General features: G+C 41.5%; 1 protein-coding gene across 1 annotated transcript in view; it reads right to left on the reverse strand.

Annotated features, from left to right (window-relative positions):
• Positions 1-18312, reverse strand: part of DMD (dystrophin) — a 2981380-nt gene that overhangs the window by 2101412 nt on the left and 861656 nt on the right. Inside the window, exon 9 of the mRNA XM_040336499.1 lies at positions 9297-9431. Coding sequence (XP_040192433.1) covers positions 9297-9431 — 135 coding nt within the window. The remainder of the gene's footprint in view (positions 1-9296; positions 9432-18312) is intronic.

Consider the following 18312-nt stretch of genomic DNA (forward strand, 5'->3'; position numbering starts at 1 on the left):
TTCAAAACCCGCACATCAGACCATCAGTCTGCTTCAGCGGTGAACAGATAAAAACGGTCCGTCGGACCATTCTCATCAGATGGACCAGTCGTGTGTACGCGGCCTTACAGGTTTTCTTCTAAGATTGCCCTGTATTTGGCTCCATCAATCTTCCCATCAACTATGACCAGCTTCCCCCTGCTGAAGAAAATCATCCCCATAATATCATGCTGCCACCACCATGTTTCACTGCAGGGATGGTGTATTCAGGGTGATGTGCAGTGTTAGTTTTCTGCCACACATAGCATTTTGCTTTTAGGCCAAACAATTCCATTTTGGTCTCATCTGACCAGAGCACCTTCTTACACTTGTTTGCCGTGTCCCCTACATGACTTCTTATGGGACTTCATATGGCTTTCTTTCAACAATGGCTTTCTTCTTGCCACTCTTCAATAAAGGCCAGATTTGTAAAGTGCATGACTAATAATTGTCTTGTGGACAGATTCTCCCACCTGAGTTGTGGGTCGCTGCAGCTTCTCCAGAGTTACCATGGGCCTTTTGGCTGCTTCTATGATTAATGCATTCCTCGCCCAGCATGTCAGTTTAGGTGGATGGTCATGTCTTGGTAGGTTTTCAGTTGTGCTCTTTCAATTTTTGGATGATGGATTGAACAGTTCATAACAATGTTTCCAAATGTGATTACAGTTTGCATAACCATGTACCTTTATATGACTCTGTTATAACAAAAGACACTGACTTCTCTTTTGAATTCTATTGAATTCTCTACAGGCCACCTTCCCAGCCAATGGCCACAGCCTGAACCCTCTCCTCCTAGAAACTGAGCTTATCAATTGTCTTGTAGCCTTGAGCACTGTTTGGAAACTTCCTCTAAATCCTCAGAAGTCAAGTCAAATCCTCAGAATCCCCTACCTTTGCCTGTTGCTAAACTCCCTTGGACACACAGCCAGGCTAACTTGTCTGCAAGTTCCACTGTCGCTACACCTGGCTATGCAATTCAGACAGTTGCCACACCTAGTGATGCGATTTAGTCAGTCGCTACATGGTGATGCGATTCAGACAATTGTTACTCCTGGCGATACAGCCCAGTAAGCCACTGCATCAATTATGCCAGTACAGGTCAAGCCCATTGAACTTCCTGCTTTTTCTTATTCTGGACTCTCTGGTGATTTTATTCAGACATTAGCTACACCTAGCGATGCGGTCCAGTCGGCCACTGCATCAGGTACGCTAGTTCAGCCCATGCCCATTGAACTTCCTGTTTTTACTTGTTTAGGGCCTTCTGGTGATGCAATTCAGACAGTCACTGTGCTTGGCGATGCGGCCCGGTCAGCCACTGCATTGATTGTGCTGGTCTGCCCATGCCCATTGTGCCTCCTGCTTTTTCTTAATCAGGGCTCACCCTTATTCTCTAACCATTCTAAGAGGTTCAATCCACCCTTTGTATAAACTGCCTAATTCGACCAGGTGGGGCTTTAAATCGTTTTTTCAGGGCTCTCTGTATTCTGCTTGTGTTTCAGCTGTCCGGCTTGACCCCTGTGACACTTTCCCTGCTAACCAGCCTGACCTTGTGGATCCATGGACCTCTGCCCAGTCTGACGGTCCTGTGCTGGATGTCCAACTGGTCTTTGCGGAGCCGGGGGCCCCTTTTCAGAGGGGGGTAATGTCATAATCACTTAGTGCCCCTGTTCCTCATTCCAGCACCCAGGTGTTGGCTGTTGTTTTTTCCCTGCCTGTGTTCAACTGGAAGGTGATTGATTTGATCAGTCACCTGATATAAGCAAACTAAACACTCTATCCCTTGCTTGTGATAGACAGTTATCTGCATTGTTCCGGATCAAGTCTCCTGTTTGTCTGCCTTGCTTTGATGTTGGATTTCGCTGTGTATGACTCGGATCGGATTTTTAACTATTCCCTGAACTCAGTCTGCCTTATTACCTAGACTGTCTTTGGATCGGATATTGGACTATTCCCTGAACTCAGCCTGCCTTATTACCTGGATCATCTTAAAACCATGCTATATGTCTGCTAAACTGCAAGTAGTCTGTTGTTTGCTCTGTTCGTTTGCCCTAGTGTGGTGGTCAGGCACTATAGCATTGTGTATAAGTCCTGGGGGCAACCAAGTACCGGTAAGCCTGCTTGTCTTAAGGGAAAGGGGGCTGCTATAGGTGAAGCACACAGTAGCTAGTTATAGTGTCTGACCACCTGCATTGAGGTAGACGTGTCATTCGTTAAACTAATTAGGTGACTTCTGAAGGCAGTTGGTTCCACTAGATTTTAGTTAGGGGTATCAGAGTAAAGGGGGCTGAATACAAATGCACTCCACACGTTTCACATATTTTTTTGTAAAAAGAAAAAAAAATGAAAACCATTTATCATTTTCCTTCCACTTCACAATTATGTGCCACTTTGTGTTTGGTTGTTACATAACACAATTAGGACAATTTCAAGGGGTATGAATACTTTTTTCAGGCACTGCATATTCATAAAACATAAACCAAAGTAACAAAACAGAATTATTTATTCCATCACCTGATATTAGTAAAGTGAAATATTGTTGGTTAAAACTGTAAATATCATCACTGGGCCATTTAGCTTTGTTTTCATACTCACATTAAAGTAGGTTCAGATATATGTGCTTTTTTTTCAGACAATAGCAATTTCTTACAATAGCATCAATCACAAGAAGGCTATTTATTGTTCCTGTAATGCAAGGTATTTCAAGTATTGTGAAGCATTTAAATGATCAAAGTACAATCCTTGCAGATAAAAAGTGAATTGCTTCACAAGAAGCAACATAATTAAAATGAACATTTACAATATAGAAACTAAGAGATATGCATATTTGAAAGGGTTGAGGGCAATTAAATATTCATATGTGGAGTCAAGCATGTCAGAATGATTATTAAAAAAAGGGTTCATATTAAACCACTTAAATATCTCTGCAAGTGTCTTACAAAAGGGCAGGAAATTTTGAATAAAACCTAAATCTAAAATATTTTAATAATAAACATTGATAGGTATACTTAAAAAAAGGACTGTGTACAACCAAATACATTGAGAGGGCCTCAAAATAGCTTCAACTATACCAAAAGGCAACACATTACTTGGTCAGCTGACCATGATTCCACATGTAAAACATAACAAGCAAAATTATTAAAATGATTCACATGTATTGCAAATAAATTTGATAATAATAAATCCACAAACAAAAGATTGAGTTTCCAACGAGTATACACTGTTTATATTAAATACTTGATGAACATTATCAGTTTGGATTCTTACAACATTTATGAATGTTGTGCTTCCTATACCATAGCTTTGTTCCTGCTTGGCTCCACTAACTGAACACTTTTTCCTATCTGCGTCTCAAGTGACTGCAGGAGTACAAAGAATATAGGAAAGGGGAAATTAAAACACTTGTGACAGAATGCTCTTTCATTGCTCACAATATTAAGATGGAGTGAGTGTGAATTTAGTGATGTCATTTAGTGGCTGAAGGCCAAGTGAACAGTAAGGAATTAGTCTATTCATCATTTTGTCACATGACACAAAGCTGCAAGGGAAATCAAGGATGTACCACTTCCTTTTTTTTCTGCAGCTTCCTGTCACTATGCCAGTTGAGATGTGTGATAAGTCTGAGGGCGAATGATCCACTGACCTAGGCAAGCATCTAGCTCTGTGTAAAAGAGCTGTGGATTACTGCAATAGGGTAGACTAGGTTGTCTTAAACTCCAACTTCAGACAACATATTTTTGATAAAGCAAGGAATTATTGAAGTCTTTATGGTACTCTGTGTCCCTACTGGGGAGATTTTTCTCTAACATATTTAAAGCAGAGGTTCACCCTCAATCTGAACTTTATATCACTAGTAACTGCAGCCTTAGTACATGTATAATCAAGGGGGCAGATTCACATACAATTGCATGGGCGCAGCGTATGTGAGATACGCTACGCCGCAGTAACTTACTTTTAATAGCTTTGAATCCAGAAAGAATTTGCGCCATAAAGTCACGGCGGCATAGTGTATCTCTCGCGGCGTAAATTCAAATCGGCGAGTAGGGGGCGTGTTTTATCTAAATGAAGCACGTCCCCGCGCCGAACTGCGCATGCGCCATCCCTAAATTTCCCGCCGTGCATTGCGCTAAATGACGTCGCAAGGACGTCATTGTTTTGACTTGGACGTAAATTACGTCCAGCCCCATTCACGGACGACTTACGCAAACAAAAAAAAATTTTCAAATTCGACGCGGGAACGACGGCCATACTTAACATTGCGTACGCCACCAAATAGCAGCTTTAACTATACGGCTGCTTGTACGTTCGTGGATCATCAGAAATAGCTAATTTGCATACTCGACGCGGAATACGACAGGAACGCCACCCAGCGGACGCCAAAGAATTGCATCTAAGATCCGAAGGAGTACGAAGACGTACGCCTGTCAGATCTAACCCAGATGCCGTCGTATCTTGTTTTGAGGATTCAAAACAAAGATACGACGCGGGAAATTTTAAAGTACGCCGGCGTATCAGTAGATACGCCGGCGTACTTCCTTTGTGGATCTGCCCCAAGGTTTTTTTTTCAAGAGTTCAATGATTACCTTGATTCAGATGATTTTATCTCGCTTCCGGGTATTGTTTCCCCGCGGGAGTGGGCATATCGCTCCTTTTCCCAGATGGCCCAGTGTGTCATGGGAGCTGAGCGCAATGTCTCCTGGGAGTTATGTGTCAAGACTCCCAGGAGATGATGTTTACTCTCAATAACAGGATTCTCGTGCTATCTGAAATGACGTCACCCGTTGTCATGGTAATGTGGAATTGTTGACGGCGCAGCTCGCCCTGCTCGCCGTCAACACAGTCCATGCGCGAGATTATGCGGTGCATGATGGGAGCGCCGAATAACCGCATCCAGGAAGTCTTTGCTTGTGGGCTTCACAATGCCCACAAGCAAGATGGAAAACGCCTGGATGTTTTTTTAAAAGTCCTCATTTATGACAGAAAACAAGGCAATGCGATTGGACGTGTCTAGCAAGTGAGTGTCAAATTTATATATGTTTTAATATGCATTGCACACAAAAGTAAAAAATCGAGAAACCGCGGAACCTCCGCTTTAAACACAGACATAACACTGTTTTGGTGACAGTGGTCATCAGGACAGACAGAGGGGTGAACCTTCCCAGTGGATACAGAGACAGGAAAAAAATCCTTGTAACAAATCCATCCAACACTACACCCTTTTGTTTGCTTCATTGGCAGTACACGGCTAATTGTGACACCTTCAACAGAGAGAGCCAGCACTCAACCAATCGACCTCTGGATTTTAATAAGGTCATTTTGCAACAAAATTACATATACAAAATATGTACAAATATGCAGAGTAAACCATAACACAGTAACATTTTCGGGCCATGACAGACCCCTTTCTCAAGATAACAGACAGCAGTAAAATACACTATATATATATATATATATATATATATTATATATATATATATATACATACATATACACTTTCTATTAGAGAATGCCAGCATTAGCACGCCATGTTCCCATATTGATGGAGATCAGATTCAGACAGGGGCTCAGGTCAGGTGACTTTGTGGAGTTTAGTAATGACTTCTGGGTAGGGGTGAGCTGAACACCCCCCTGTTCAGTTCGCACCAAAACATGCCAACAGACAAAAAACAAAAGCCTATGGGACACGAATGTTAAAAATCATTTTTTTCTGCAGCTTCCTGTCACTATGCTGGCAAATACAGATAAAAGTCATTGAAAAAAATTTGTGTGGGGGTCCTCCAAATTCCATTACCAGGCCCTTCAGGTCTGGTATGGATATTAAGGGGAACCCTTCACCAAATTGAAAAAAAAAATGGAGTGGGGTTCCCCCCAAAAATCCATACCAGACCCTTATCCGAGCACGCAACCTGGCAGGCTACAGGAAAAGAGGGTGGATGAGAGAGCGCCCCCCTCCTGAACCATACCAGGCCACATACCCTAAAAATGGGGAGGATGTCCCCATGTTGATGGGGACAGGGGCCTCATCCCCACAACCCTTGCCCGGTGGTTGTGGGGGTCTGCAGACAGGGGGCTTATTGGAATCTGGAAGCCCCCTTTAACAAAGAAGACCACCAGATCCCCCCCCCATGTGAATTGGTAAGGCGTACATTGCACCTCTATAATTAAAAAAAAAAAAAGGGTCAAAATATTAAAAAAGACAGGAGACAGATTGGGACAAGTCCTTTATTAAAAATAAAAAAAATAAAGAATAAAAAAAGATTCCAGCGATGTAATCCATTCTTGATCTCCAGCGATGATCTCCAGTGAGGATACGACGCACATGATCCTGCCTCCACTGGAGGCATCCGACGAATGACGCGCCGCCAGCCTGACAGCTCTTATATAGCTGAGGGCAGGGGCCAGAGACGCAAAGGGGATTCGTTACCCAGTGACGTGTACAGGTGACCCGCCCCCCTCTGAAGCAACACAGATTTTCCGTTGCATCAGAGGGGGGGCGGGGTCGACCATACACATCACTGGGTAACCCTGGCAATTTCCCTTGCGTCTCTGGCCCCGCGTTTTTGCCTGTTCGCATGTTCTGCTGCAAACCGAACCGGGGGTGTTCAGCTCATCCCTACTCATCAGTGCCTTCTCATCTGTGCCCACCAGTTCCACCTATCAGTGCCTATCAACGCCACCTCATTAGTGCTGCCTTTTCAGTGCCAATCAATGCAGCCTATCAGTTCAGGCTCAACAGCTCACAACATTGAAGAACGAAAACTACCTGTTTTCAAAATGTTCAATGTTCCAAATGTTTTCAAACTTTAAAAAACACAATGGTTATTATATACCACCAAAAGAAAGCACTATTTGTGTGGGAAAAAATTATAACAATTTTATATGGGTACATGACCGTGCAATTGTAATTTAAATGAGACAGTGCTAAAAGCTGAAAATTGGCCTGGGCAGGAAGGGGTGAAAGTGCCCAGTAGGCAAGTGGTTTTAAATAACAAACATGTTTTACTTACCTCCACTGTGCAGTTTGTTTTGCACAGAGTGGCCCCAATCCACCTGTTCTGGGGTACCATGGCGGCTCTCACGGCTCCTCCCTGCATTATATAACCCCCTCTGGGAAGCACTCTCCCAAGGGGGTTACCTTGCAGGCGTGCTCTCGAGTCCAGCATTCAGCGTCCAATGCCGAATGCCAGATTTGGGGCTTCGGGGGGAGGGGCCGGCATTCTGCGTCTATGGACGCAAATGCTGGACTCGGGAGTGAGCCCGCAAGGAGAGTGTTTTTCCTAGGGGGTTATACGATGCAGGGAGAACTACCAGCACCGCCGGGGGACCCCAGAATTCGAGGATCAGGGCCATTCTGTGCAAAACAAACTGTACAGTGGAGGCAAGTATGATATGTTTGTTATTTAAAAAACAAACAAAAAACAAATCCTTACAATCACTTTAAGCCCTTTGAAATTAATATGCTTTATTTGAAAAACAGTGCCCAGGGATCTGTAATTTAATGGTAGTAGTACTAACACCGCTGTATGACAGATTCCTAGGCCCTCTTCTGTTAGTAAACAAACAGGCCAGGGATCATGAAGGGTGAATATTTTGTCAATGATATCACCCAGGATGATCTAGGATCTCTATCTTAATATCAAATTTAAATTGGGTGGGCAATGTTTTTTTTTTTTAATCAATTACTTTTTAATGCTGTCAGTGTGTGTTTTTCTTTTTTTTTTGCAGTTTACATTTTTTGGGGGGGATTGGTTAACAAGGAGTATTATGTACCTTGTACTCATTTTACTGAGTGGCATATATCTGGGTGCCCTCTTATTCTAAAGGAGGTTCCAAGATTCTAGTAAGTTCTTCACCACAATCTCTTAAATTCCCTTTGGGGTATAGGATATGGAGACCTCAAAATGGGGACAAGATACCTTATAATTGGAGGCTTTGCTGCAAAGCTCCTTTTCTCCATATTAACGGTATAAGGGTGAAATCCACACAATCTGTCCCCCAAAATGGATGTGTGGGTTCCTGTTGGGGACTTATCAGAATCTGGAATCCCTTTAGCACAAGGCGGCCCTCGGGTATCAAGTGCCCACCCAGGGGAGCGATAATGGAGTACATAGTAGACCTTGCTACTGATTTCTACCCAAAATGTGAAGTTTAAACACCTGCAACACCTTTTTTTTTAAATAAAAGAAGATAATGTCCTGCAATGTAAATATAACACCAATGTAAATCCAGATTAATCATAATGACCTGCTACCTGGCAATGTTGACTCACTGACATGACAACCCACTCCTGATCGTGTTCAGTTTTTGCAATAATGTCTGAAAATTACAGGTCTCTGGCTGAATGTCCTACGGTATGTAAGCAATCCTGGTTGACGTCATGGACAAAATAGAGTATAATGCCGCGTACACACGATCATTTTTCGGCATGAATAAAACTTTGTTTTTAAAAAATGTCATTTAAAGTGATTTTGTGTGGGCTTCACATCATTTTTTGGGTTCTGAAAAACGACAAAAAAAAATTCGAACATGCTGCATTTTTTAACGACGTTTTAAACTATGTCGTTTTTTGGGTTGTAAAAAATGATCGTGTGTGGGCTAAAATGACGTTAAAAACCCACGCATGCTCAGAAGCAAGTTATGAGACGGAAGTGCTCGTTCTGGTAAAATTACCGTTCATAATGGAGTAAGCACATTCATCACGCTGTAACAGACAGAAAAGGGCGAATTGTCTTTTACTAACACGGAATCAGCTAAAGAAGCCCCAAGGGTGGCGTCATCCGCATGGAACTTCCCCTTTATAGTGCCGTCGTACGTGTTGTACGTCACCGCACTTTGCTAGAGCATTTTTTTTAAAACAATGGTGTGTGGGCAATGCCGTTTTAATGATCGTGTGTACGCGGCATTAGGGTTATGGTTATTTTATTTTCCAGTTATATATCTTCCTTAATTTCCATTATATGAGATTGTTCCTTGAACCCTTATCAAAAAAGGTTGCGTTTCTACAGAAGCAAAAGCATGAGAACCAAGGGAACGGTCTATCACTTTATTTAGAACTGCAAATTCCTCTGTCTTTACTGCTAGATACACTGCTTAGTGTGTGCAAAAAGGCAATAAGCGAAGTGTTTTGTATTAAATCTGTTTTACTTTGCAATGCATTAGTGGAAGCATATACATGCACATTTTTTTAGAACATGCAGATTAGTTTACAGTAAAACACAACAAATAACACAACATCCAAAAGCATGTTAAAACTGTTTCTATAAGAAAACATTTTAACAGACCTGTGGAGGGAACTGCCTCCCAATTTGGTCAGGGTACATGACATAAGCAGCTTGCGTGTAGGCATAGCTTTTGAAGCGAGGTTTAGGAGGAGGTGAAGGGGTGTGCACACGTCCCTGTGCTACATTGACAGTGATCTGAGAAGAAGAGAGGACAAAAATCACATACAGTTGGTTAATAGATTATTTTTTTAGTATTTTTCTAATTCATCTGACATATTGCTACTTTAAACATCAAAATATTATCTTGTTTAAAAAAAAAGTATGATTTTGCGTTGTTACTTATGGCCCTTATTATTTCCTACTTAAATGTAAAAACCCCTATAAAAAAAATCTCATAGTTTGTTTTGTCCCCATTGGGGAACAAGCACCAATGCCAACATTAAAATCAATCAATATCAATCACTACAGGATTGTCAGCTCTCCCTAACAGCTCCAACACACAGACAATATGACTACTGCAAGCCCATCCTTCTATCCAAAAGAGGCTGGGTTCTCCAATCCTTCAAACTATGGGCTTCTGTAACCAAACTCACCAGGGGAAAACTATGAACTACATTATAGAGTGTTCTTTAATTCTGGTGGTGAACTAGTTTACCTTTCTAAATTTTCTATCTAAAAGTTCAGGATCCATGAACTTTGGGAATTCCAGGGATTCACCTCACTGTGAACCCATGACGGCAGCAAAACCAAACCTAGTTGCCGCTTACAGTTTATTTCAGACATTATTCCAGAGAAGAGGACAGATACGTCTGGCACTACTTAGTGGGGGAGGAAAATAGTGTTTGGTAAAGATTTTCAAATCTGTCCAATCATTAGTCCAGACCAGTGGCAGTGGACATCTGCTGGACACATAGACATGAGATAGTGACCTGATTCAGTTAAAAGGGACAATTTTCAGGCTAGGCCTACAAAATGATGTAGAATAGGTAGGTGTTATGTAGATATAGCATATTACTGTATCATAAGCATACAGTATAAGTGTGATTATCACATTTTGCCTGCAATTACAGGTATATTGCATTTATTGGGTATAAAAAAAATAAGATGCCCTATTCATAGTTAGTAGTGATAGTGGACTGATTCTCCAGAGACCAGGATATCTCTCTAAAAGAAGGAAAAAGGTGTATATTTGCAAAGTATCCATACTATTTTTGCCATTGAAAGAGGCAAAATAGAGTACATGTTACATAATTTGGCCTTAGTAATGACTCACAGAAAGTGGGTAGACTTCCATATAGGCATCCAAGAAAAGTTGTTTTTTATGTTTAGTGTTATTAGAAATCACAGTTTATAAGATCCAGGAGGCCGGCTGTAAGGCACCTACCCGATCCAGGGCTGTCAGGCTGTGGTGTCCTCTCCTCCTTTTCTGGGGTGCAGGCAGCAGCTCCTCCCACAGCTTCCTCCACTGTATGTCTCCTCTCTGTTCCTCCTAAGCACTAGGCATCCAATAGGATCGCCTTGTGCTTTGGTCAATCGGGCAACAGGTCTCACGACTTGTCTCCTGATTGGTGGGGAAGAACTTGAATGTGAAAATAGAAAAAATGTATTTGCTATTGACACACAACTCCATAGTCCAGCACCTTTATATATAGATCAGGGGGGCGGAAGCATGGATGGGGAGGGCGGACGCATGGATGGGGAGGGTGGACGCATGGATTGGGAGGGCGGCTCCCGTGCACCCTCTATGGATGGGCTGCCACTGATAAGATCACTAATTGGAGTCATGTTGTATGGTGTCTGTGGTCCAATAACATTTTTAGTAGTGACATCATCAGTGTGTGGCCTTTGCTTTGTTAAATTCTTGGTATCAGGAGCATGAACATCCAGTGCATCCATGGTGGATGAGAGGATTGATCTCTTGAACAGTACAGCTTGCTCTAGTTCACATGTGTCAAACTGGCAGCCCTCCAGCTGTTGCAAAACTACAAGTCCCATTAGGCATTGCAAGACTGAGGCCCCGTACACACGACCAAGTTTCTCAGCAGAATTCAGCCAGAAATTCGGCCGAGGAAGCCGACGAGTTCCTCGTCGAGCCAAATAGAGAACATGTTCTCTATTTCCTCATTGTTCAATGCGGAAAGTTGGCTCGCCGAGATCCTCGGCAGCTTCACACAGAACTCGACGAGCAAAACGATGAGTTTTGCCCGTTGAGTTCCTCGGACGTGTGTACGGGGCCTGACAGTTACAAGCATGACTCTCACAGGCAGAGGCATGATGGGACTTGTAGTCTTGCAACAGATGGAGGTCTGCCAGTTTAACACCCCTGGTCTAGATCATCTAATAGCAGTAGTTTTTCTAAATCTAAATAAAAGATTGCCTTTAAACTTTCTTTACCAGTTCCCAGGGGCCCCAAAGTAAATTAACCGGGACTTGCACAGGAGCCTATGAATTAAAATCTCTTTTTCAATGCAGAAGCTATTCTCCAAAGATTACTCAGATTTCTGGAAAAAAGCTGCATATTTCCATAAGAAAAACAGTAACCACACTAACCACTGAATTCACAAATTATGTGAACCAATCATGGTCATTGTTGCTCATGTTTGGGTAAAAGTTAAATTCCTGAATATCAAACCTTGAACTGAACTACAATATTCATAGGGCTCGCCCATAATTTCCTGGGAACAGAGTAGCTAGGATGGGGTGAGTGCTAATCAGGCTCCTTCTACTTACTCCCATGCTAAATCCCCTAAACACACAGGAGTAGGTGACAATAAGAAATATGCCCAACTGTTTCAGCATTTGGTGACAGGGCTGATAATGGAGTACTCAAAACAACCAAAGGAAGAGAACAAAGCACTGATTGCAAACTCTTACTTTCCCTTGAGGAGGGAGAGGAGAAGGAGTGGCCAGGGAAGGAAGAGCAGGATGGGTCAGAAATAAAAAGAGAGCTGCTTCCTCCTGACACTTGTTGTAAGCTTGAGTCCAGTTAGAATGAGGAGATGTTAGATGAGGAGGTGTTTGGTCCAACATGAATTGAAGGCATGGACCAGCACAGTGACAGGCAAAGGGAGAATGAGAATGAAGTTGAACAGCTGTAACATCCCAGTAGAAGGAGTAGCGTGTCAAACAACAACAGGGTCCAAACATAGTGGATATTAGTTAGCAGCCACCTCAGCCTATCCTTGTCTTTCATCAGAGGTATGCAGAACTGTCAGAGGACAGAACAGGTTGTTCCCCGTGCTCCCTCACATGTCACAGTAGCTGCATCTTTTTCCTCTACCTCCTACTCTATTCATGCCAGACAAATAGCCTCTGCTGCATCTGCATAATGGGCACCTATTTTTCTTGGGCAATAGGATCTTAACCTTCTCTACTTCCAGCAATAATCAGGGGAAGAGTGGCAAAGACAGGAAACAGAAACAGGAGGTGGACTATTATCCTTCACATCATCAAATTCCATTTTGGTAATCACCAGCCAGTCTTCCATCTTGCTAGCTTTTGAGTAAAAACCAACGATTAGAGAGCAAATCTCTCTTACATCACTTTGTGGCCATGCTGTCCCCCAGAACAAAACCTGCAGCCTCCACTATTTTTCTAAAATATCCACCCCTACCTCGAATGACCACATGACCCAGAACGTATCCCTGTCACTGCAGCATGCTGTCAGTGGCAAGGTGCACCTGATCACGGATATGTGGTTGAGTAAGCATAGGTAGAGATGGTACATATATTTTAGGCTAGAATCACACCTATGTATTTTTAGTGCATCTTTCAGAAACATGCAACAGTCCATTTAACATGGTTTAAGAGCCCCCTGCCCCAAAGCACCCCCCATGTTGAGGGCATGTGGCATGGTATGGTTCAGAAGGGGGGCAATCACTTGTCCCCCTCTTTTTCTGGCCTGTTGGGCTGCATGCTTGGATAAGGGTCTGGTAGGGATTTTAGGGGGGACCCATGCCAATGTTTTTAATGTTGGCATAGGGTTCCCCTAAAATCTGTGCCAATCCTGAAGGGCCTAGTATGGATTAGCAGGGAACCCCCACACAACTTTTTTTATTAGGTTTTGTAATACAGCATTATTTTTTTTACATTCAGCTGTCAGAGGGGAATCCCACAGACTGCTGATGAGTCATCAGTTTTTAAAGATGTGGCGGCCGCCCACTCCTTATCTGGCTATTCACAATGTGTTATGGAGCCTTTCCTATTAGAAAGTGCATGAACAACACATGCAACAATGCATCACAAACGCATGTTCAATAATGCAAAACACACTGCAAAATGCACCAGTTAACTGCATCAACCACAACCACATAGACATGAACCTAGCCAATTAGCAAATTAGGTAAATCTAGTGGTGACTGGGCATTAAGCAACATGTGGTAAACCTGCTGAATTTGCAGCACCACTACCAGTTTTTGAAGATTCAGCCATCCTTGCCACCTCCGCTTTTACCTCTTTCCCCCCCTCTTACTTGTCCTCATCTTTAGATCACACCTTATACATTGTCAATACCACTATCTTGACCTACCAAGTGCCACAGCTCAGAAAGCTCTACACAAGTGAAATGGTGCCATGCTGTGTCTAAGTGTGTTTGCCTAGGTGATGGCTGGCACAGAGTTTTTGGTGTCTGCAAGCCCAGACTGTCATGCAACTGACCCCATATAAGCTCAAGCAAGGGAAGGTTGTGAGCAAGAATGGATTAAAACTGCTGACAGTCCCTTTACCTGAGAAAGATAAAACACATACCTTGCCTACACCACTTTCTAAGCAGCTACTGAGGCTTAGAGCGGCTGCTGAATAAGGCTAGAAAAAATATTTTTAAATAGAAATGCAAAGCCAATGCAACTTACTTCCAAACCAAATGTACCAGTGATGTCCCTACACTTTGGACTTTCACTTTATTCATGCTACAGTAGCTCTACCAGCAATAGACAGCTGTCATGGAGCACCTGATCAACTATGTGGAGCTTGGGTTTTTTATTCCTCAAGAGTGGGTAGAGAGCAAGGATGGGTGTATTATGCTAGCTCCATATGTAAGTGACAAAAATGATCAGTGATCAGTCACACTATCCCTGGAACAGATGCCCTTTGGGCTCAAGGATAGGTGATTAGAGTCACTGGGCCAAAAAGAAAATAAAGGAAGGAAAAGGAGGAGGAAGGGCTTCCATTCTCACTATTATATCAACAGCAGTCAAGTAACACCAGCCAACAACAGTGCTAAACACTGAAGGGGAGTGACTTTGGCAAAAAAAAGGAGGATACAAGTAGTCCAGGCTTCTTCTATGTCCAATGTCTCCATTCCTGGGACACAGATGGAGGAAACGGAGAGCATCAGTACAGGACAGGAGGAAGGGGAGGAGGTTGCACATCTACTATCCATCTTTTTCCCCAGCTATTGACCGTGGATGAGGGGATCAACCAGAGGAAACTGTTGTGCTGCATGACCCACAGAAATCCTCAACGGTAGTCAGTTCAAGGCACATAAATTCCTTCATGTTTCCATTCTCAGAGAATTACCCTTGCATAGGTCACATTAAAAACACTAATTATTACAGGGTAGGGATATTACAAATATTTCAGATCCAGCACGGATACTTACATGCTCACAAGTGAAGACCCCATTGGCTACTGCATGTCAAAAATGGAGCTTGAAGAATATGTCTAGAGGTGCTTTCATTCCCAGCTGCAAGTCTCTTATCAGAAAGGTTAAGTGCAGCTGAGGGATGGACACTGACAAATGTATCTGCCTGTCTATAGGGAATGTGGACTACCTGAGCTTTTTAAAATGTAACCATTCTTCGATGTGAGATGCCTTCCACATATCTCTGGTAAATTACAATGATTAACAGCAGCATACTGAGTCTTTACCTATGATAGGGCATTGATTCACACCATTTAGAGAACACACTATGCCCTGTAGCTGCTACTGTCACTGCTGCCTCTGCATTCATCTCATTGCAACATATCTGTAATAATTATGATTGATAAATTAATGGTGCTGGGTTGACTACAAATTCCAGTGCCAATTGAACCATATCCTGACATAGAACAAATAAATAAAAAAGGGACCAAAATGCTAAAACTATCCCTTCCTCCCATTCTAAACTATCCCTTCCTCCCATTCTAAGGGCCTTTGGCCTGTGCTCTAAGCCAAGGCTTCATTCCTGCGTGTAGTACAAAAGAAACCCAGTAAGAGACACCAGGGAGACATAGAGGTGACTATAGGTAACACAAGGATCATACTAGAGTGTATTCTAAAAAGAAGAAGCTTATTAATATCAAACAGATAAAAAAAGCAGAATGTGTTGCTGCTAACCTGAATTGTTTCACAGCTTCACAGAATCACCAGTTTCCACATCTACACTTCACTGAGTGCATGAGATGTGGACATCAAACAAATACAGTACAACAGAAAACATGACAACATAAACACAAATAAGGCTGGACATCATGTAGCAATACACAGATGTGATGTCATGCGAAAGTAGTCACTTGGGTATAAATATACATGTAGGAATTCCTAATTCAGGCACAAAGACACTTATCTGTGTATGGCCCCAGGGGATTGATGCTGACTGATGATCCTGTTATTTTGCCAATGTAAAATTAGATAGCTAATATCCATTGAATTAGTGCAAGAAGGGAAGGTGCATGGTGTGATCATGGATAGGGAAAGAAATAAATCCTTTAGTTCAAAAGGCGTTGTTGAAGCATGATAGTATAACAGACCACTGATGAATCAAAAGTGCTTATAAACCTGGGGACAAACAGTCTTGCAGTAATCAACATCCAGATAATCAGGAAAATTACATGCTAATAGCTGTGTATTTTTGCTAAAAATGCTATTCCTGGGTTGACTACCAATTCCAGTGCCAATTGAACCATATCCTAACATAGAATAAATATAAAATAAGAACCAAAATGCTAAAACTATCCCCCCCCCCTGAAATTTCTGCTTGTGTTCTGAGTACTAGCTGTTTTTTTAAAGACCCCCATTAACAGGCCTTCTGCTCTGAGGTCTGGCCATTGTGTTGCTTTAAACCAAGGCTTCTTGCTTTTAATTTGCTATTATTCTTACAATTACAAACACAACTGCCCTTTTCCCACTGACAATGTTAAAATACGTTTTTTGGGGGAGAGGATCAATGCACAATAATACCACTTGCTAAACTAAAACTAGTTGAGGATCATACTACAAGAGGAAATCATTTAATTTGACTTACATTTCTTTCAAAATGTTTTTGTGCTGATAATATTGTGTACAAACAAAGGTATTTAAAAAAAATGTTGACATATAAAGCAAAGTATGTGCTGCCAACATGGTGTCACTTGTAGGAGTCTCATAAATGACCCTTGGTGATTCTATAACAAGATGTGCAAAAATACGTCTAAAAAGACTTCAGAAAGTTGTAAATTAAATAGTTTGTGCTCTTCACATGAAGTCACATAAAATGGATACCCACCAACATTGTACACAATTTCCCCCCTGTTTTTAACAACATGTTTCATTTTCTGGGCTAATGCTGCGTACACACAACCTTTTTTCATGTCATGGAAAAAACCGAAGTATTTCTCGACGTGACTCCTCTCAAGCCTGCCTTGCATACACACGATCATGATAAAAAATGCTTGAGCATAGTGCGGTGACATACAAAATGTACAACGGCACTATAAAGGGGAAGTTTCATTTGAATGGCGCCACCTTTTGGGCTGATTGTGCTAATTTCCCATCTCATAACTTGCTTCCGAACATGAATGTTTTTTTTTCCCCGTCATTAAAGCGTACACATGACCGTTTTTCACGACGAGAAAAACAACGATGTGAAAAATGATGAGAAAAAAATAGAGCATATTCTAAATGTTTAATGACGAGAAAAATTATCTGGAGCATACACACAACCGTTTTTAACGACCAATTAAAAAAATGGCATTTTTATCGTCATGAAAAATAGTCATGTGTACGCTGCATTACAGTGTCATTTTGTTGCATTTTGTAGTTGCTCTCAATATGCTTGAATAAACCACCCGAATGTTTCACTATTGCCTTTATTGGGGTCCAGATTTATTGCCTTTCAAATCTCAAGCATGAGGCATATTCAAAGAACACTAATGGTCATCACAGGGAAGTAGAGCAATAAACTTTCCTGTTTCCTGGCAATTGTTATGCCCTTCTCTCTGAATTACAGCAGCTTCAGCTAAATTTTAAGTTATAATAAGGCAAATAATTAAAATAATATATTAGGTTAGTTAACAGGTTAGTGTTTTAATTGAGACAAATTAGTGTTTGGTCAATTATTTAATGAAGCTTTTAGAATGTTTTACTTTTAGCTGAATTACAGGCATTGAACAGCACAGTACTGGAAAATGTTTAATATCTAGACATGTATTTACACACAATCCTTTACTGACCACAAAACACTGATGTTTTTATATATATATCAATTAATATTTAGGGTCCATGTAATCAGGATAAATAGGAGAAAGTAATTTAGCAAAATATTTAAAATATTAGTTATACAAAATATGGCATGCATTAAACAAATGAAAAATATTTTTTTCCTCATTTGTGTCAATGTTTCTGCTTATTATAGAAAATACATTAAAATAGTTTTTACAAGTGATTTAACAAATGCAAGTTTCATATGTACTGACAGTGCTGAAATAATTCTAGTATGCAAAGAGGTTAAAGTTATTCTGGAGCAACTTGGTACATATCAAAGATAATAAGGTGTGGTCCACTTGTTTTGTTGATGGCCCTTGATAAAAGGGTGATTTATAATACAGGGGCTACCCAGGTGCTGGGCACATTAAGATATGCAGCAAGGGTTAAAGATAGAGAGGGCTGACCATAGAGAGGGATTGTTGAGAGTAAAGGGAATGTGGGTGTGTGTTGCATTTTGTTTAAACCTGAAAATATGCTGAGAAGCTTTACTGCTAGCTAGCCTCTGTGGTGCCCATGTGATATGGACTGTTTTGGAAGTATTCATGGCTTAAGTAATCTCATTTCTGTTGTTACCAGGGTTGTGTTATCCTACCCAACAAGCAGTCTGAGTTTTCTTTTCTTGATATGAACATT

Source organism: Rana temporaria, chromosome 2 (genome assembly GCF_905171775.1).
Source record: "Rana temporaria chromosome 2, aRanTem1.1, whole genome shotgun sequence".
NCBI classification, from domain to species: domain Eukaryota; kingdom Metazoa; phylum Chordata; class Amphibia; order Anura; family Ranidae; genus Rana; species Rana temporaria.